The 22,910-nt window shown below is 35.9% G+C and overlaps 1 protein-coding gene across 1 annotated transcript in view; it reads left to right on the forward strand.

The window, feature by feature from the left end:
- LOC136031337 (phosphatidylinositol 4,5-bisphosphate 3-kinase catalytic subunit alpha isoform-like) overlaps window positions 1-22,910 on the forward strand; it is a 226,435-nt gene that overhangs the window by 51,821 nt on the left and 151,704 nt on the right. The window contains exons 5-6 of the mRNA XM_065710827.1: window positions 2,787-3,031; window positions 10,269-10,493. Coding sequence (XP_065566899.1) covers window positions 2,787-3,031; window positions 10,269-10,493 — 470 coding nt within the window. The remainder of the gene's footprint in view (window positions 1-2,786; window positions 3,032-10,268; window positions 10,494-22,910) is intronic.

Consider the following 22,910-nt stretch of genomic DNA (forward strand, 5'->3'; position numbering starts at 1 on the left):
CTGCTTCTGCCTCGGCTATGCTGTTGTGTTGACTTAATAGCCTATGTTTGTTTTTGTCATGTTGGGCTTGTCCGAAATGAGCGAAGATCAGTATATAGGCTAGCAGTCTCTGCTTAATGAGACTGGAGTTCTTGTGACTTATGCGTTTCCTGGCTGAACGCTATTTAAAAGGCTGATATGGCCCAGTTTCGGACATATCCACATTTTTTCTTTTTATGGTCTTTTAATCCTTAGATGCTATTTCGCGGATGATGCTTGGTAATTAAGTATGTGGCCTACCAAGTTTAATAGTTCATGGCTTGCTAAGATGGTTTGCAGCAGTAGAAAGATTGGCAAATGGTATAAGACTGGGAATGACCAGTATTCGTCCTTTTGCAAACTCTGCTTGAAAAATCTTGGTTGCACGGCTGGGATTGCTCAGCTAAGCCAACATGTGCAATCTGCAGAATACAAAGCCGTACAGGTTTTTTGTTGTGGGGGGACTTCATTGTTACTAATTACTAGTTTCGGCGCAATGGTTCTCCTGTCCTCTTGTGTTTAACATTTTTCGAAGTTATTCCATTATTCATTCATTTCAATTTTTTGTTAATTAAAAGAGGGCCTTTCCGAAGCCAAGAGCGGGGGCGGTAGCCCCCCACAACAAAAAACCTGTACAAAAGAGTCTTTAAAAGCGGGGGGTTTGGGGGGCGGCAGCCCCCCAACTGCCTCTCCTAATTCCTGTACGTTTTAAGGTTCGACTTTGGGACGCAGCCTCTTTAACTCTAAGAAAACGAAGTTTTTTTCATATTATTTCTGTACGTTTTTCTACAATCCATGGTGGATGTAATTTAATAATAATTTTCCATGTTTATTTTCTCGCTTTCTGTATCAATAAATTCAAACTGACAAAATTATCTAATTTTGATAATTTTAATAGTTTAGCAGCTTAATTAAAAATTTAGCAGCTAGTGGTTTTTACCCACCCGCCTCCGGTTTATGGGCCCAGCGCGCTTCCGCTGCGCCAAGCTGCTGTTATGCTTGTTATCAAACAAGTTATTACAATAGAAAATTTCACCAACGGCTTCAATTAGGAAATCAATTTAAATGGTTCTTTTAACTTGCTTCCATCAAGCCTTACCCCCGCTTCAGTATGAATTCTTGTGAACATTCCAGTATGTAATTCTGATCACATGTTTCCATGTTTATTTTCTCCCTTTCTGTATCAATAAATTCAAACTGACAAAATTACCTAATTTTACAAATTTAAAAAAATTAGCAGCTAGCGATTTCGATCCACCGACCTCTGGGTTATGGGCCCAGCACGCTTCCGCTGCCCCAAGCTGCTGTTAGTGTAAGAATTTTTCAAACAATTGATGTTATTACAAGAGAAAATTTAACCTTCAATGGGGAAATGGGTTTTTCTAAGCTAGAAAATCGGGGAGTTAAGATTTTCCGACGAAACTTTCCAGGAAAATTACTCGGAGAATTCCGCGTCGAATGAGTCTTCGTACACCCAGATCCGATGTCGGCTGTGACCTGTAGGCGTCCAGAAAAAAAGGAGAATATGAACATTAAGTGGCTATGCGTGGTTTCTGGAAAACTGGGAAGGAATTATCGGATCGAGCTGGGCCCTAGGGGACCTTAACTTGTGAATTTCAGCCCGATCGGACAACGTTAAAGGGGGGCTGGGGTTGACGGGTCGAAACTTTCGGCCAGATTTTCCCCATGAAGGAAAAGTCGGAGGGGATGAAATTTGGCAGGTTTCTTAGTTGGAGCTCGGGCTACGAAATGCATCCCTCCCCATCCCTCTGCGACCACTGGAACCGAAGATCGCTTAACATTGTCGTGGTTCGCCTCTTTAAAGAGGCACGAGTGTGCCTCCTTGATTGATGCCCAAGAAACAGCAAGAGTGATTCCAACTAATTTACCTGTAGCAGTCAATCGTTGGCACAGTATGTGTATCTGATTTTTTACTGTTTTTTACTATTAAAAAAAAAAAAAAAAAAAAAAAAAAAAACCAACAGAAACTCGAGAAATAATGAAAGTATGTGACCAGGCATCCCACGCCATCTACCACAGATCTGGCCCCGGAGACTTCCCAATCCTATATTTGGGCTCGGGAAATCCTATAAAAATAGGACAGAGCCTATAATTTGAAACGAACCGACCTGTCCGAACCCTGATATATATATATATATATTCATATATATATATATATTTATATATATATATATATATATATATATATATATATATATATATATATATATATATATATATATATATATATATATATATATATATATATATATATATATATTTATATAAGTATATAAATATAAATATATATATATATATATATATTTATATAAGTATATAAATATAAATATATATATATATATATATATATATATATATATATATATATATATATATATATATATACATATATATATATATATATATATATATATATATATATATATATATATATATATATATATATATATATATATATATATATATATATATATATATATATATATATATACATATATATTTATATATATATACATATATATATACATATATATATATATATATACATATATATACATATATATATATATATATATATATATATATATATAAATATGTAAATATAAATATATAAATATGTAAATATAAACATATAAATATATATATATATATATATATATATATATATATATATATATATATATATATATATATATATATATATATATATATATATTGAACTATTTTCAAAACGTAACTCCTTTTAGGCTGCCTAATTATCAATGTGAGGATCATGAACTCGTCACCGGATGACCCATCTCGTCGCACTGCAATACGGGTTCATTGGAGTGAAAAACCTGAAGATCTTGTTGAAAAAACACTCGCAAAACAGAACAAGGCCAGAATGTCTCCTGATCATGGCATTGTCGACTCTCTGAGATTCAATTATGTTCTCAAAGTTTATGGTTTTGACGAGTATCTTCTATCCTCTTGTCCTTTATCACAGTATAGGGTAAGTATATTTAAATGCAGAGGTTGACGCTCACCCAACTTCCTTCTCTCTGTTTTTGTCAGCCTTTTATTCACCTCCCTCTGTTTTCAATAAAAGAAAACACTTTCCAAAACATTCACTGTCGCCATGCTTATTTACCTACATTTTAATAATAAGATATTTTTTTAAGTTTTACTATCAACAACCTATTCAATCAATCAATCAATCAATCAATTTATTAATACTAATGAAACTATTACAAAAGTGAATCAGTTAAGAGTTATCAGTTAATCATATCAGTTAATCAGTGAATCATTAATCAGTTATCAGTTAATTCCCGAATGAAATTTTTTCTTCTTCTTGTATTATCACATTGTCTGTTTCCTGAGATCATGAACCTTAATTCTGGATCATGTTTAAGCAATAATCTGAATAAGCTCCTCAATAATATTGGGAAAGGACTCCCCTTTTTAGAGGCTCAGGCAAGGCTAGGAAATTAGACTTTCAAGAGCTTTTTAACAAAACAAGATAGTTTTTTTTTTAGCAAATGCTAACTGTTACTGAGTTGCAGTTAAGCTTGAGAACACATGTTTAGCTTGAGCTTATGTTTACAGGATATGTTTATGTTCAGTTTGAACGTAGCATTTTAAAATGAGAACGTTACTGAATAGACATTTATCTGGAAAAAAAGAAGCATGAATGCTAACTCCTTTTTTTTAAGGAGCTGTTCTTTAGCTGCTCTTAGGAGCTGTTGAATTTCTTTAGCCTAATAATTTTTCAATGATACCGCAAAAAACGCATTTCTATGGTTTTTATGGCACCGGTTAATTCGAAAAAATAGAAAAAAATGAAGTATTTTTAACTTACGAACGGTTGATCAGATCTTACTGAAATTTGATGTTTGGAAAGATATCGTGTCTCAGAGCTCTTATTTTAAATCCCGACCGGATCTGGTGATATTGGGGGGGGGGGAGTTGGGAGGGGGAACCTGAAATCTTGGAAAACACTTAGAGTGGAGGGATAGGGATGGAACTTGGTGGGAAAAATAAGAACAAGTCCTATATACATGATTGACATAACCGGAACGGATCCGCTCTCTTTGGGTAGTTGGAGGGGGGGGGGTAGTTCTGCAAAATTAGAAAAAATGAGATATTTTTAACTTACGAACCGGTGATCGGATCTCAATGAAATTTGATATTTAGAAGGATATCGTGTCTCAAAGCTCTTATTTTAAATCTCGACCGGATCCGGTGACATTGGGGGGAGTTTGGGATGGGGGAACCTAAAATCATGGAAAACGCTTAGATTGGAGGGATCGGGATGAAACTGGGTGGGAAGAATAAGCAGAAGTCTTAGATACGTGATTGACATAATTGGAATGGATCTATTGGTGCTGGGGAGGGAGGTTTAATTCTGAACAATTAGAAAAAATTACGTATTTTTAATTTACGAAGGAGTGATCAGATCTTCATAAAACTTCATATTCAGAAGGACCTCGTAACTGAGATCTCTTATTTTAAATTTCAACCGGATCCAGCGTCATTGGGAGGATGAGCAGTTGGGGGGGGGGGGGGGACCGGAAATATTATAAAATATTTAAAGTGGAGAGGCCAGGATGAAACTGGATGGGAAGAATAAAGACAAGTCTAAGATACGTGACTGACATAACCGGACCGGATCCGCTTTCTTTGGTGGAGTTGGGGGGGGATAATTCGGAAAAATGAGGTATTTGTAACTGACGAAAGGGTGGCCAGATCTTAATAAAATTTGATGTTTAGATGGATCTTGTGCTTTAAAGCTCTTATTTTAAATTCCGACCAGATCCTGTGACATTGGGGGGAGCTGGAGGGGGAAACCAGAATTCTTGGAAAACGTGAAAATTGGGGTATTTTTATCTTACGAATAAGTGATCGGATCTTAATGAAACTTGATATATAGAAGGATCTTATGTCTCAGATGCTCCATTTTTGACTCGAATTGGATCCAGAGACATAGGGGGTTGGAGGAGGGAAACAGAAATCTTGGAAAACGCTAGTGGAGAGATCGGGATGAAACTTGATAGGAAGAATAAGCACAAGTTCTAGATACATGATTGACATAATTTGAACGGATCAGTTCTCTTTGGAGGAACTGTGGGGTGTTAAGATGGAAAAATTAGAAAAAATTGAGGTATTTTTAACTTAAGAACGGATGACCGGATCTTAATGAAATTTGATATTGATAAGGAATTCATGTATCAGAGCTCTTATTTCAAATCTCGACCAGATCTGCTGACATTGGGGGGAGTTGGAGGGGGAAATCGGAAATCTTGGAAAACGCTTAGAGTGGAGGAATCGGGATGAAGCTTGGTGGATAGAATAAGCAAATGTCCTAGATACGTGATTGACGTAACCGTACTGAATTCGCTCTCTTTGGGGGAGTTGGGGGGAGGGGCTCAATGATTTGGCGAGTTTGGTGCTTCTGGACGTGCTAGGACGATGAAAATTGGTAGGCGTGTCAGGGACCTGCGCAAATTGACTTGATAAAGTTGTTTTCCCAGATTCAACCATCTGGGGGGGCTAAAGGAAGAGGAAAAATTAGAAAAAATGAGGTATTTATAACTTACGAGTGGGTGATTGGATCTTAATGAATTTTGATATTTAGAAGGACATCGTGACTCAGAGCTCTTATTTTAAGGCTCTGATTTTCCTTTTAAATCAAGCTATTGATTCTTAAAATTTTGTAAGAGCTCATACCATATGAGCTCTTGGCTCTCAGCTCTTCTTGCCTCGCCAGAAGTGCCATATGAGCTCTTAGCTCCTTTTTTTACGATTTAATGGTGACTGACCGCTATAAAAATAGGATCCGACAAGATGTAGGCAATTTTTTCGTCATGGTCTTCAACCTACGTGGGTTTTAAGAGACTAGTTTTCAGTGATATGGTTTCCACTGGAAACCATTCTGAATGGAGTTGCAACGTCATGCAGAGCTACTTTTGAAGCAGACATTGCTGACATCTTATGTATATAATCGGACCTTACCGTCGATTCCTCGCCTTCTATTCCTTTGCTGTTTTCCCGATTCATGCTTTAGATTCTATGTCTTTTATTTGTCTAAAATTTTGTCCCTTCAAAATGTTTCTTCTATGTTATCTAAACCTTGACCATATAATCAATTTCGTTATGAGACAATCAAATCTTTAAATAACAAAATTATAGGTGTCGGGTAGGCACCTTCTTATTCTGATAGCAAATCTATTCGGATCCATAACGCCATCAACGCCACCGACATAAAAGCACGTTTCATGCTTGTTGTGTGTGAAGCATAAGAATGATTGTCCATTATTCAATATCCTGGGTTTAAAATTCCCTGTAAAAAAAGAGAAGAAAAACAGTAGGCCTCTTGATTCTTCTATAAGAAGCCCTAATACCCAAGGGCTGCTCAAAAATGACTGGATCACTGTAGTTCCATTATTAAGTAACAATGTCATTAGGATATGGCTATTCAAGGACGAGGAGGGTAGGGTCCAGGAAGTGAAAAAAACAATAGTGGACATCTTTGAGCTACTAAAGATGGCTTTTCTACAAAAGGAGAAAGGGTAAAGACATGCTCTGTCTTAAAATACCCTCAACCTAGGGGGTATCGATAGCCCTATTGGCTATGATTACTTTTCTTGTGTAGGTAAAGGTTCTTTGTTGCCTGAGTTTCGACTGGGATATGTGAGTCTGCCTATGGTAATGCTAATAGTTGGCAATGTTGTAACTATTTAAACTAGTTTTTGTCTGGTTCAGCTATTTTTATTAGATGGATGCCCTTGGTACTAATCTAGTACCTTGCTTGTGTACTCTCTAGCAAAAACCTTATTGTATTTTTGACTTGGCGTAAAAGACTGCACTTAAGCAGAAGAAGATAGTAACTTTTATCGTTCATTTATGGTTTTCTTGTTTTAATTTTGATCCAGGATCAAGGAAACTGATTTTGAAATTTTTCAAACAAAAGTAAAAGATGGAATTTGTTATAGAATTTTTGAGGTGGTAACTGCTGACCCCCTTTGTTGTATATAATCCAGTTCACACTCTTTAAAGCTATCATAAATGGGAAATATTACAGCGATAAAAATTTTTGTAAGGCCTTCGTTTTGGTGAAATATATGGAATAGATCTCTGAATGTAAGTAATGATTGGGTTTGTTTAAGATAAGTTAACGGCAATCCCAAGAGGCTATAGCCTTGTGGGGAGTAAAGACAACAGTAAGGAAATGAATTCAATTGGAATAAGCCCAAAGAAGAGAAAACAACTAAAGAATCTTTACTTTCTAGTCCTAGTACACCCAAACTTCACAGAAAAAAAAAAAAAAAAAGAAATCCCATACAAGGCATTACAATAGGCTATTTGTTTGTTAAAAATTTGTTTATTTCTCTTTTTGAATTTATTACCAGGAAATTTTTTTTAAGTTTGTTCAAATTGAAGGTGTTATTGTTAATGTTTTTCTTTTCTAAACTCCGTGTTTAATCCATATGTGTAACTTGGGTAATAAAGAACTTAATTTGTTTGTAAAATTTACATATTCCTGCAACTGGAAAGAAATTTGTAGTAACGATGCCTGACTGATAAACTTCAGTGCCATGGCTAGAATCAGCATTTCAAATTCCTTTATCGTCCCCCTCACTGGTGACTTGGATAAGCATAATCCCACTCTTTGGTATCTTGGTATCAGTGCTGTGCCAAGTACCTCTTTTTTTTTTACTTAAGTACAAGTACCAAGTACTCAGAGAAATTTATATTTAAGTACAAGTATTAAGCACTTCTCTAAAAATATACTTCAGTAATAAATACTTTTGAAAAAGTACTTCAGTACTTAAGTTCTCAAGTATTTCCATGTTACTTCAGTATATAAGTACTCAAGTACTAATTTTTTACTTACAGTAAATAACACGCAAAACATTTCTTTAATATCCGTTTCCTTTCCAAGTAGACAAGGAAGCAAGATTTTGACGAGAAATCGACCGCATGTCAGAAAAACCGACAGTTTTCATGAAAAAAAAATCAACTGGTTTCACAAAAAATCGAATTTTACTTCAGTTAAGATATAAAAAGGAAAGATTTTGCAAAGAACATTCATTACAGCTTCATCATACCTTAACTTAATTTCTTAGTTGCTCCTTTCAACAGCAGAAGCTTTTCAAACATACCATCTCCAAGTATGTTTCTTTTTCGAGTAAAAATTCCACCACCTAGCGAAAAAGTTATTCTGCAGATGCAGGCAAAGGAATGATACAGTTGTACTTTTTGAAAACTTTCATTACCCTTGGTTAGACTTTGAGCACAGATAGTTCCTTTCTCAGCTTTTTAAGCTTTCTTTCAAGAAATATGAATGTAGGATAAATAGCACCGCAATAGAATTTTTCCTCCCCCTGAATCATGTCCAATGCCACTGCTACTGGCTCCATAATTTTCACGTATTCTTCAAGAATTTCCACATCACGAGAAGTTAGCCTTGGTTTTTGCAAAGCATCAGATACGTCAGCAAGCTTTCCAATTTTGTAACAATCCATCAAACGTTTGACACTGTCATACATGGATTTCCATCTGGTTACCATAGGTCTTATAAGCTGTTTGTCATATACCTCTTTCACAGCATCAGCAGCTTTTGAAATCTTATTCACGGCATCCCAGAGAGCAATACACTTCGAAAAAATCGGCGTGGTACTGCCTCTTATATGCAATATCAATATCACAGAGGGCTTTATCAGCATCGGTGGATGCAAGCAGGTTAAGTGTGTGGCTGATACACCTGAAGTGTGGAGGAAGTTGGAAATATCCGGGGCGTCATGAGAATCGAGTATCTCTCCAACGTTTGTAAAAGAGAATGAGCCATTCTTGCCTGCATCATCTTCATTTTCTTCATCACTGTCTTGAACATCTTCATTGGAAACCACCAAATATTCTCTGAATGCCTTACTAAAGTTAGAGGCGTTATCGATCAAAACCCCTCATACCTTTTTATCACCTGCAATTTTGTACCTGGCAAATACGCCATTCAGTTGTTAACCAATTTTGTCATAAGAGTGTGAGCCCTTGAACCGGGAACAAGTATGGGCATAAGATTTCCGTTTCAAATCCTCGTTGAGCAAGTGTACAGTCTTTCCCAAGTAGATTTTGTCGTTGGCAGACCAAATGTTGTTGTCAACAACATGTAGTCGGGGAGTTCAAAATCACGAAGCATATCTTTCTGTACTTCAACAAACTTAGCTTCAATTTGCTCAGCTAAAGTGTTTCTTCCTGAAACCTTTGCATAAGGTGTAAGACCTGTTATCAGATTTTTGAGCGACGGCTTCTCAACAGTGTACAGGGGTCGCATTTCATACACAATATAGTCCAGTATCAAAGAATTCACTTTTAACTGTGCCAGTTCCAACGGTCTTGCACCAAAGAAATCTCCCTTCACTTTTTTAGAAGGTGATCTATAATCAGGGCCAGCATTATCTTCATTATCTTCAGCTTCAGACGACCCCAAAAGTAAGCCTACAAGTTCACTAGCCTCTTTGCTAATTGATTTCCTTTTGTTCTTACTGTTCTTGGTCAGCTCAGCAAACTCCCGGTAAACAGAAGAACTCACCTTGAGACGTTTGTGGAAATTTCGTTGTTGCATCAGAATTTTGTTTGGGCAGTTTTTGCATGTGGCAGATACTGCACCATCCTTCTGAATTTTCCCAATTTATCACAAAAAACTTTCCCTTCAATATATATGGTAGTTCCGCCATGGTAGCGTCCTTTTATGAAATTTCGGAGCCACTGTTCTCAAAGACTAAAATCCATTCATCCACTAATATATAGGCAGTTCAATTCGTCGCATCGCCCTGTGTCATGCCTGTATAATATTTCTGTCCATGAAAAAAGTACTTGAGGACTTAAGTACCCTTAAGTACTTCAATTTTTTACTTAAGTATAAGTATTAAGTACTTTAGAAATTTGTTACTTAAGTAGAGTACCAGTACTCAGATTGTTTATTTAAGTTATTACTTAAGTACTTTTACTTAAGTATTTCCCAACACTGCTTGGTATCATCACCTTCGATCAGGTTAACATGAGATTTTGTTTTCGAGTTTTTAAGTGTTCACTATAAGTCTATCTTGACGATCGTTTTGCCTACAAGTACACAAGATGACTTACGGGATTCTCTTTTCTTTCTAGAAGAATTTTGAATAGTAATTGAATTAAGAATACTTTCTGTTTCTTAATGTGGCATGTGCATTTTGTGAGTGTTTGTTTTATTTTAGTATGTTCGACAGTGTATTTTACGGAGTGAAACCCCTGAACTTGTTTTGATGCCAATGGACCGCCTCCTAGAGAAACTTGTTACTGCTATATTTCATATGCCGTCCTATGTGAAGAGACAGTCTCATCAGACCGACCGTTCTACATTGAATCTATGGAGTATTGACGTTCCAGTTAGATTGACGGTCATGCACGCTACCTATGTTAACGTTAGAGATCCAGATCAGGTAAGATTTCAATGCTGTATTTCTAGAGTCAGGCTCAGCAATTATGCTCTCAAATAAAGTTCAGCTGTATATTTCGAAACGGTTATCAGGCTACACCCTGTCTCGTTTTAGTTGTGACTTGTACGTGGGGCGAGGAGGTCATGACCTGGTCTTTTCCCAAAAATTATAGCGGTTAATACTTTCAGTTATGTTCAATCTTTGGTCTTCCAGTGCCAATGAAGGATGGCTTGGTTCTTAAAAATTAGCGTCACGTGCACGGCTCGAATAATTATGCCTATTTTTATTTCAATGATCAGCATAAGATAAGATTTATTCATCACGAAATATACATACTATGTTATATTTTACTATTCCCCCAAAGACTTATTGGCCTGTAAAGAAGGGGAAAGACAAATGAGTCACTTACTCAGAGTAGAAAAAAATAATCACTTACAGAGGGAAGAGCAGAAAGGAGAAGAAAACAAAGAAAAAAAAATATAGAACACAAAATTAAATAGATTGAATAGGCTAAATGAGTTAAGTAGATTAAATAGTTTGTAATAAAATAATTATATATATATATATATATATATATATATATATATATATATATATATATATATATATATATATATATATATATATATATATATATATATATATAGATATTAGATTCCTTTCACAAACACACGACCAACTCGAGCCCCTGGTTGCAGAGCTTCGGGATCTAGCTGATCAAGTGAAGCTCCAGCTAAGTCTCGAGAAAAGTTGTGTGTTGCGTGTCAACTTCCTAAAGAAGAAGAGCATTGACGAACCTGTACTTCTCCAAACAAAGAAATCAGTCAAAATCCTCGGCATCACACTAAGTGACGATCTTAGGTTCGGAGATCACATCAACCAGATCACAGCAAAAGCAGCTGGTCTTCTAAAATCCTTTGCAAATCTCAAAAGGTTTGGAATGACAGAACAACTCCTTCTTTCGTGCTACAAAACTTATGTAATGCCCATAGTCAAGTTCAAGTTCAAGTTCATTTATTTATTAATCGCACATACATATATATATATATATATAAATGACATAGGCCCATGGGGAGACAAGCTCGAAAAACTAGGCCTAGACAAAAACTAGGCCTAGACAAAAACTAGGCCTAGTCACTAGAAAAATGTACGGCTGTCCTGTCTGGCACCCATCGCTCACAGAGAAAGACAGAAGTCAGCTTGAAACAATTCAGACAAGAGCCTGCAAAATAATTCTTGGATCAAGTTACAAAAACTACGAAGAAACCTTGAGCGAACTCAGGCTCCCAAACCTGGATGAAAGGAGGCACGAAACGCTGATGGAGTTTTGAGCTGACATCCAGAAGTCCCCAACGCACCGAGATATCCTGCCTCAGTTTACTTCAGTGACTCACGCACACAAGACGAGGGTGGCAACTTTTAAAGAGGGAAAAGAACTGTTAGAATGCCCGCCTACACACTCAACGACAAGATTTTTAAACTCCTTCGTTCCATACTACGTGAAGCACTACAACGACAATATCCTCAAATCGAAGTGATAGCTCGTCATGTGTGTTCTTTATGTTGCGTCTTTTTGCGTTTTTCTATTTTCTTTTTTTTTGTTTGACGATACCCATGTTATTGCATTGTGATAAAGGGAAAGAATAAAGATTATATATATATATATATATATATATATATATATATATATATATATATATATATATATATATATATATATATATATATATATATATATATAGATATATATATATTTGTATATATATATATATATATATATATATATGTTTGTATGTATATATATATAAAATAACAACAGCTCCTAAGAAGCCAAAGAATTTTTAGCATTTTTTTGAACAAGCTGAATGAATGGTATCTTCTGGCTGACTCAGTCAACTTATTCCATACATTATGACTCGCAATTAAAATATTAAAATCTTAACTTGCACAAGGAATAAAAGCAATTTGAATATAATTTTCAGCATTGCGAAGATTATAATTATTCTGATCAGAGGTAAAAGATGGCGTAGCACTTAAGGGCTAGGGGAGGTCACCATGAAGCTGAGAAAAAATAAGACATGCACACGCAAGAATATACAGTGATTGGAGATCGGGTAATGGGATAACCCACTCCTGAACGATTAGTTTCCTGAATGAGTTTTCTAGCTTTATTATAAACCTTAGAAAGTGGTTTTAACAGAAAAAGAATGGTCAACATCCATGCTATTGGACAGTAAGAAACGTAAGATTGGATCAAGCAGTGAGAAAAGATTTTCAAAATTGATCCAAGAAAATTACGTTTAAGCTTCTTTAGAATGCCGAGACTCCTGCATATCTTCGTTTTAGTCAAATCGTTTTAATGTGACGCTTGAAAGACGGGCTTTCATCAACAAGTATGGTCAAAAATTGAACATATCCATCTTTAGATCTATGAATTATCCTCTTTGGCTAGTGAATTTCAGATAACTGGTAACAAGGAAATCAGAAGATGGCGAACGATAGTTGTCACTATGGGCAAGGGAAGACTTGGGATGACAGAGTCAACAGCAATTAACAAGTTTCTGCTTTTTATTACATAAAAAAGATCATTTTCATAGATCAGAAATAGCAAAGCCCTAAAACTGATCCTTGGGGGAAATTCACTTTTGAGGGTGAACGGAAAAGTGTATCAACAGAAATTAACCCATTATTCAAATAAGACGGAAACCAAGAAAATACATTTCCTCTTATGCCACAATGAGACATCTTCGATAGGATAGAAGAATTTCATGGATTAAGGAATCAAATGCCATACGGATATCCGGGAATATAGCAGTCGGAATTTATCCCGAATTTATCGCAGAATGTACAAAATTCAAAAAGGTCACACAAGCATGTTCAGTGGAGTGTTTCATTCGGAAACGGAATTGGAATTAATGAAGAAAGTGTTTATTCTAGAAAAGCAAGGAGACAGGAAAGTATAGGCTTTTTAGTTTTTTCTACTAATTACTGATAAAATGGACATTGGTCGATAATTTGGTGGATCATTTCTTGGTCCACCATTATACAAAACAATAATCCGAGCACGTTTGAAGTACTTCTTACTTCAAGCACTTCGAAGTACGAGCACTTCTTACTCGTAAGAAGTAAGTTGAGAGCATTCGGATAAACTCCTTATTCAAATGAAAGATTAACAAATTTTTTAGAGGCAAAACTATTGAGCAAAACTTCTAAGCTAGAGGCAAAACTATTGAAGGAAGAATAGATTTAGCTACCTTGGTAGGAATAGAATCTGGCCCGGATGAGTACAAATTTTTCAAGCCATTAACAATTCTTGTAATTTCACTTACTGTTACTGGCTCTAGAAATATAGACTTAACACAAGACGGCCCGAGGTAAGATCTAAAGTCCAGCTTAGGTTGAGAAAAAGTAACTGCTGGAGCCAGTGCTGCAACAAGTACTCAAAATTTTTACTTAAGTATTAAGTATTAAGTACTCATTGTTTTTTTACTTAAATATCAAGTAATAAGTACTTTCCAAATTCTTAAGTATCAAATATCAAGTATTTGCCAAAATTGTACTTAAGTATTACTTCAAGTACTACTTCAAGTATTTATTCTATGTGTATATATTTATTCTATGTGTATATAGTCGTTACGCGCCATATTAGTTACGTGCCATTTTAGTTGTGTCCCTGTGTCCCACCTGTGAATATAGATAGATATATATATGTTTTTAACTACGTAAAACTTGCGAATATACAACATTCTTTGCTGTCCCATTGTCTGTGCATATAAATAGATTGTCGGGTTTACTGACTCTTGAACATGCAATATATAATTGTCCATGGGAAAAACAATCCGTATTCAGATCTATACCTCATTATTCTAATGATTGCCCTTGAGCTTTGTTGATGGTGACTGCTAATCGAACATTCCTTGTGTCCCCGTCGTCATTTATATATCCCCCTTTGTCCCCCGGCGTCCCCATTGTAGTTGTGTCCCTGTGTCCCGTTGGTCATTTATATTCCCTGTATCCCGGTCGTCATTTGTGTCCCGGTGTTTTTTTTCTTTTTAATTTTTTACCTTTTTTATTTTTTTCCTTTTTTTAAGTTTTTTTCTTTTTAGGTTTTTTCTTTTTTTAGCTTTTTTCGCGCCATATTAGTTACGCGCCATTGTAGTTGTGTCCCTGTGTCCCACTTGTGAATATAGATAGTTGTGTCCCTGTGAACCTGTATATATATATATATTTCTGATATCAAGTCTATGCTACCTTTTTTTAAAGCCATTCTGGAGGCTTCTTACTCCCCTTCCCTTGCCTATAAAATGTCCCCTGTCATTTTTCTTTTGGAAATCTTAATCAAGAACCAGAATTTCTGTTTTATCGTTTTTAACCGTTTCCCTTGTTTGGCTTGTACCCACCTAACGAAGTCCAAAAAATAATCTTAACCAATCTTCAACACAACGGCTTGAAAGCAAAAGACTTTCAAAACAATTAAGTGCAGTCAAAAAACTCCTGATTGGATCAGACAGATCACATGACAGGATTGACACAGTGCACGTAGAGTTGAACTTCTGGTGATTAGTGTTCAGTCAAATCTGGCACGTTTGAAAAAATACACGGCTATTCTGAAACATGTGGGAATTATAAAAAAAAATAATAAAAATATTCTTTTCCCTTATTTGGCTGGTAGACACCCAACGAAGTCCAAAAAATAATCTGAACCAATTTTCAATACATCGGCTTGAAAGAAAAAGACTATCAAAACCATTAAGTGCAGTCAAAAACTTCTGATTGGATCAGACAGATCATATGACAGGATTAATACAGTGCACGTAGAGTTGAACTTCTGGCGATTAGTGTTCAGTCAAATCTGCCATGCTTGAAAAAATACAGGGTTATTCTGAAACATGTCGGAATGGTGAAAAAAATATTGAAAATAGAAAAATAAACTTTGGATTGGCTTTAAAACAGATAAAAGGTAATAAAGTAGTTAATTCTCTGATTGAATAAGTAAACACCTTAGCAACAAAAAAAACTCAAATGTAAAAGTAAGGAGCCAAGTGAGTCAGTTGCAGACTTTTTTAATAAGAGAAATCAAAGCTCAATAAAAAGGAGCAGCAAGAGGGTCGTAAACGTGAATAAAATAGATAGTCTTTTTACATAAATCATCACTGGAAGACCGAATCCAAGAAGGCATATCTATTTTGCAAAATCGAGTAATTATTTTTCTGTTTCCGTGCCATCTAGGAAGCCGGAGGAGGAATTTGCAATATCTGAAATAAGCCGCAAGTAGAGTATGGCGATTTTTCTTACGAGACAGATGAGACATGCCTGATAAAAACAAAAGCACAGGGGCGCAATAAGCATTATAAATTATGCCCAAACCGTTACGGTTGTAACGGCTTTTGTTTGGGGATATTTTTCCGTAAGCGACGCGTAGGTTTTTCACGGCTTGATTCACTATGGATGAAAAGGTAGTGGAAAGTGTTGGACCGAAACACAGACCAAGCCAACTAACTAAAGAAGAACATGGCAGAATTGCAGTCCCAGCAACGAATGGAGCGACCACATAAGGGCTATTAAAACAAATAAACTCGCATTTAGACGCATTAACTGACAGTTCAATCTTAGATAGTTCATTGCTTAATATAGTAAAATTGGAAAGCAATCCACAGCGAGTCCGGGCAACAAGAAGAACGTCGTCTGCATATGCAACAGAAGACAAACCAATATTACCGTAAGAAACAGAACTTTTAAGGGGACGCAGGAACGATGCAAGCACACATCTAAATATACTAGAAGACAATACGGCAGAAGTTGCAACCTATCCATTTCTAGCAGCAGTTTTCACACCATGAAGTGGCAAAACCATGAGACTAAGTCGAAAATCTTCTGAGAAAAAAGGAATAAAACAAGAGCTAAGAGCTCATATGGCACTTGTGACGAAGTCGGAAGAGCCAAGAGCTCATATGGCATGAGCTCTAGCAAAGTTATAAGAATCAATAGATTAATTTAAAAGAAAAATCGGGGGCTTAATGACGGTCGGCATTTAAAATAAGAGCTCTGAGACACAGGGTCCTTTTAAATTTCAAAATTCATTAAGATCCGATCACCCACTCGCAAGTTAAAAATACCTCATTTTTCTAATTTTTCCTCCTCCTTTCTCCCTTACCCCCAGATGGTTGAATCGGGGAAATCAACCTAATCAAGTCAATTTGTGCAGGTCCCTGATACGCCTATCAATTTCCATTGTCCTAGCACGTCCAGAAGTACCGGACTCGCCAAAGCACTGGATTCCCCTAACTACCCCACAGATAGTAGATCCAGTCCGGTTTCGTCAATCACGTATCTACGACATTTGCTTATTCTACCCACCAAGTTTCATCCCAATCTCTCCACTCTAAGCGTTTTCCAAGATTTCCGGTGTCCCCCTCCAACTCTCCCCCGATGTAACCAGAACTGGCCGGGGTTGAAAATAAGAGATCCGAGACATGAGTTTCTTCTTAATATCAAATTCAAAAATACCTCCCGAACGGTCACCTGCTCTTAAGTTAAAAATACCTCAATTTTTTGTAATTTTTCCGAATTAACACCCCCTCCAACTCCCCCAAAGAGAGCAAATCCATTTCAGTTATGTCAGTCACGTATCTAGGACTTGTGCTTATCCTTCCCACCAAGTTTCATCCTGATCACTCCACTCTAAGCGTTTTCCAAGATTTCCGGTCCCCCCCAAATCCCTCCAATGACACTGGATCCGGTCGGGATTTCAAACATGAGATCTGAGTTACGAGGTCCTTCTAAATATTAAATTTCATCCGATGAAATTCAAGATCCGATTACTCCTTCGTCAGTTAAAAATACCTCATTTTTTCTAATTTTTCAAAATTAACCCTTCCCCCAACTCCTCAAAAGAGAGTGAATTCGTTCTGTTTATGTCAATCAAGTATCTAGGACTTTTGCTTGTTTTTCCCGCTAAGTTTCATCCCGATCCCTCCACTCTAAGCATTTTCCAAGGTTTTAGGTTTCCCCCTCCAATGTGACCTGGTCCGGTCGGAATTTAAAATAAGAGCTCGGAGACATGATATCCTTCTAAACATCAAATTTAATTAAGACTCGATCTAATTTTTCCAAATTAACCGTCCTCCCACTCGCGTGTGCCATACAAAATAATTTTTCTCTGGGGATGGAATATTTGGTTGAAGGTTGGCTTCAGTATGACTTATTTTGGAAAAGGGTAATTTTTAGGCTTTGGGCAAGCCATGGGTGGAAGTAGTTATAGACCCTACTAAACTGAAGGAAAACTCGACTTTCTTAAAACTTGAAACCACCTACCCCTCGCCCTATTTTATATAGGACTTGTGATATCAGAGCTCGATATGAGCCCTGATTCTAGTCATCTTTGGTCTAGCTTTCATTTGGATCCGTTGCTCCATTCGCATGTTATACTAAATTAAACCAAAAGTTTGACTTTTTCAGCACTTAAAACCCACTCCCCCTCGTTCTATTTGAGCTAGGGTTTTCATCTCAAAACTTGATGCCTGCCACGGTCTTAGACACCTTTGGTTCAATCTTCACTGAGATCCATCGATCTCTCGCAAGTTACACTGAATTAAATGAAAAACTCTACTTTTTTTAGCACTTAAAGCCCCCTCCCCCTAGTTAAGCTAGGGTCTTCATTTCCAAACATTATGTGTCTTATGGTTTTGGCATCTTTGGCTTGACTTTCATTGAGATCCATTACTTCATTCGCAAGTTAAACTGAGTCAAACAAAAAACTCAGTTTTTTAGCACTTAAAGCCCCCTCCCCTCGCCCTAATTAAGCTTGGGTCTCCATCCCAGAACTCAAGGCATATATACTCTTAGGCATCTTATTCAATTTTCATCGAAATTCATCTCTCCATTCGCAAGTTACAGTGAATTAAATGAAAAACTCGATTTTTTTTTAACACCTAAAACCCCATCGCCCTAATTAAGCTCAATTTTAATTCAAATAGTTCAATTTCAATACAAATCTGATTGGCGGTTCTCCCGCTATACTCGATTGCACAGACGGGTGGACAGACAGACAGATCTCAAAAACCTATCTTGATGGATATTTTCCACCATCCAAATAGGTGATGATGCCTGGATGATGATATGCTATTGTTTTCTTTTTTTGGATCCAGTGAGCCAACATGGCCACCTAAGTCCGTCCGTCTGTGTAATCACGTAAAGGGGGAGAACCGCTGGTTGGATTTGGATGAAAATTTTGATGGCCAGATTTGGTGCCAAGGATCATGAGACACATCAAGTTGAAAGATGAAGACCCTAGCTCAAATAAAACAGGGGGGAGAGGGCTTTACGTGCTAAAAGAGTTTTCGTTTAATTCAGAGTAACTTGCGACTGGAGTGATGGATCTGAATGAAAATTGAACCAAAGAGGCCTAAGACCATGACACATATCAAGTTTTGAGATAAAGATCCTAGCTCAAAATTAACAAGGGGGAGTGGGTTTTAATTCCTGAAAAATTTAAGTTTTCTGTTTAATTTAGTATAACTTGCAAATGGAGCATTGGATCCGAATGAAAACTAGACCAAAGATGCCTATGATCAGGGCTCATATCAAGTTCTGGTATCGCAAACCCTATCTCAAATAGGGCGAGGGGGAGAGGGTTTCAAGTCTTAAGAAAATTGAGTTTTCCTTTAATTTAGTTGGGCTTATAACTTATGAATGGAGTGACAAATCTGAAGTCAGATTCGTCTGAATACCTGAATTTCCTGGAACAAATTTGACAAAATATCACTGCATTGGATCCAGCTAGAATTCCCTTGACTTGTTTACTTCAGACAACGTTTGGATGGGCAAAGATTCATAGCTTCAGTAGTTTTACCAATAATATGGTCCTGAAGATGATGAAATAGTAGAAATCTGGTTCAGTTGACGAGATAACAAACCTTAAACACTAATGTCAGAAATATAAGCCCAAATAGACTACAGTATGCAACATTTAGCACAAAACCGGGGATTCTAGCTCACTGTCGACCAGTGAACTGTGAAATAATTTCAATTTTCTTTGTTATATAACTTTAAAACAAAAATTAAACCAAGTGTTAATCATACTATAATTTTTTTCGTCAAAAACAAACACCTTATTTCATATCCAAAAACAGGGCATGGAACTATATCTGAGTTTACTCTAAATCTAAAGGGTGATGTTTTCTTGTGCATTACCAAAGCACACACACACAAAAGCTATATCTGAGTTTGCTCTAAATCTAAAGGTGGTGTTTTCTTGTACATTGCCAAAGCACATACACACAAAATTTTCGTGTCAAAGGTAAAGTATTTGAAAAACAAGTACATTAAAAGTATCTTAAGTAATAAGTATTTCGTAATCTTACTTAAGTATCAAGTAATAAGTACACCCTAGAGTTTTTACTTAAGTACAAGTACAAGTAACGGAAAATTTTACTTAAGTAGTACTTCAAGTAAAAGTACTTCAAGTAAGTGACAGCAATGGTTGGAGCAATATTCTTACCAACACTAGTGAGGAATAAGGTGAATGCCTCTTGGACATCAAGTTCACCCTCTACAGCTTCATCACCAATGACCAGACTCATAGGCACAGAGCTAGACTGAGAACAAGGATTAAGTACAGAATCTATTACCTTTCAAGTTTTACGTAGCAAAATTATTTCGATAATAGAAAGATTTGGCTTTCGTACACAAGGAATTATATATATATCCCCGTTAGACAAATAGCACTTGCTGAAGTAGCGTACTTATAAGCCCTCCAGAGATTATTTTTCTCTGGAGAAAAAAGTCTGGATGTCATCCGTGGGTTTAGAGGAACTATCCTCTGAGATATGTGATCAGAAGGTGGTGCCTTACAAATATTAAGAATAGCCTCTTTTACGGTCTCATAAAAGGACGCATATAAACAAGGACAATCCTCATCATTCAGATTCAGATTCAGATTCATTTATTCAAAAATTCATATTCATCAAAATCTTCAACTTGCCCAAATGGAGAGACAAGCTCGACTACTGGGCAAGACATATAAACAAAATTTAACAATCCTCATTGATACAGAACAAACAAAAAATGAACCACTATTTCATCAATAAATAAAAAAAAGAGTATCTTTAATGGGAGTATTTAAGGTGGAGTAAGTGGAGTGAGGCCAAAATAAAATTAAGAATTAAAAATTTTTACCAACCGTTCTTGCAAGCAGATTCCATTATATGACTTTTTAATCGTCTCTTGAAAGATCCTTTTGGTAACTCAACAAATTTATTTAATGAATATTTGTTGGCTATTGATGGGATCATATACCGGAGGTTGAAACGGGATCTTTCATTTTTCACCAGAGGAAGTTTGTATGGGTGAACACATCTAGTTGTCAGTGAATTTTGATGTTTGGACAGTAAATTCTGGTCAAAAAAGAGATTATGTACATGTTGAATCTTAAAAAACCAACTAGATAATAGGAGATGAGATTTCTGTGTGAGAGTCATTATGTCTAGAAACAGGTAAGAGGTACGTGTTTCAGAGTGGATATCTGTACTCCTCGGGTGTTGTAAAAACTTATCTAGAATTTGAATAGCTTTGTTTTGCAGGGTTTGTAGTGGTTTAATATGTGATTTAAAAGTCAGCAAAAATATAGCTGAGCAATATTGGATTTGTGCATCAATTAGGCAAAAATATAGGATTCTTAGAACCTTATATGAGAATAAAAATTTTAGTCGGTGGAGCAAACCTATATATCTTGATAATTTTAATCTCAACAACGAAATATGTGTTTTAAAATTCATGGTAGGGTCAAAAACGATACCTAAATATTTTGCTGTGTATACTCTTTTGATTTCATGAATAGTATCAATGGTAATTTCATTCAGAGAAATATTTTTCAACTTTTGATTTGATCTTCCATAAATAATAAATTCTGTTTTAACAAAATTAGGGACAAGTTTGTTAATTTGGAACCAATTTGTGACGGATTTTGTAACTTCAATCAGTTTTTCTTTCAGTGCATCTAATGTTGGTGCTTTTAAACTTGCTGCAGTATCATCCGCAAACATAATTGTTAATGCATTTTCAGTAGTAGAATTTGGGAGATCATTTGTATATATTAAAAATAATAGAGGTCCTAAAATTGAACCTTGCGGTACACCGATATTATTATTCGATGTCTCAGACGAATATTCACCATCAATATCTACCACAAACCTTCGATTGTGCAAATATGATTTGATTAATTTTAAAGGTACTCCTCTTATTCCCGTATTTTCAAGTTTTTTAAATAGAATTTCGTGATTTAAAGTGTCGAAAGCTTTCTTAATATCAAAAAACAATGTAGCTGCTAAACAATCATCATCTAAAGCATCATTAATGAAAATATGTGTTGCGGCGACAGCATCTTCTGTCGATCTTTCTTTTAAAAAACCAAACTGGAACTTCGAAAAAAAATTTATCTTTTCCAGAAATGATGTAAGTCTATATTTCATTATTTTTTCAAAAACTTTAGCCAGTGGGGAAAGGAGTGCAATAGGACGGTAATTATTGGGATCTTGAGCCTCCCCTTTTTTAAATATAGGGACTATTTTAGCCTTTTTCAGAAGATCAGGGAACACACCATTTTTTATGCTCTTATTTATAACATCTGCAAGAGGTTCATATATTACTCCTGATATTTTCTTTAAGAGATTTGTCGATATATCATCTACTGAAGCCGAATTTCCTCTCTTTAAATCACTAATAGCTTTTTGGTATTCATCAAATGATACTGGTAGCATATACAATGATTTATCTTCGTTTTGGGGCATAAATCGTGTATAATCTGATGGCTTATCCAAAAGATCTCTAACCAATTCTTCACCAATTTTACTGAAATGCTTAGCAAATAATTCTGCGATATCCTTTTTTTCAGTTGATTCATTAACGTCATTTCCATTATTAAGAAAAGTCGGTATTGATCTTCGTTTATTTTTATTTAATTTATCACGCAATATTTCCCACATTTTCTGTTGGGACGCAGCTGAAGATATTTCCTTCTCATAATAATTTCTTTCACTTTCTCTCAAAGTTCTAGTCAGAGTGTTTTTGTACAATTTGAATTTCTGGATGTTTTCATCAGACGGATAGTTGCATTTAATTTTGTATAGTCTATTTTCATTATCCAACAAGCTCCACGAATTTTCCGCCAATGTTTTTCAGATATTGTAGAAATGGTTTTTTGACAACCTGGCTGCACGTAGTGTATTATGATTTAGTTCAACGTCCCCTTAACATTCCCTGATAGTTTCGACTTAATAACCTTAGCTTTTCCTGGGATTTTGCTGTCATTCTTTTGACAACCTTGATGTATGTTGAATCTTTTGATTTAATTCAACACCCTACCCCCTCAACATTCCCTAAAACTGCCAACTCTATATTCAAGCCGTTCTTCAAACACTGTAG

This window comes from Artemia franciscana, chromosome 1 (genome assembly GCF_032884065.1).
Source record: "Artemia franciscana chromosome 1, ASM3288406v1, whole genome shotgun sequence".
Classification (NCBI taxonomy): domain Eukaryota; kingdom Metazoa; phylum Arthropoda; class Branchiopoda; order Anostraca; family Artemiidae; genus Artemia; species Artemia franciscana.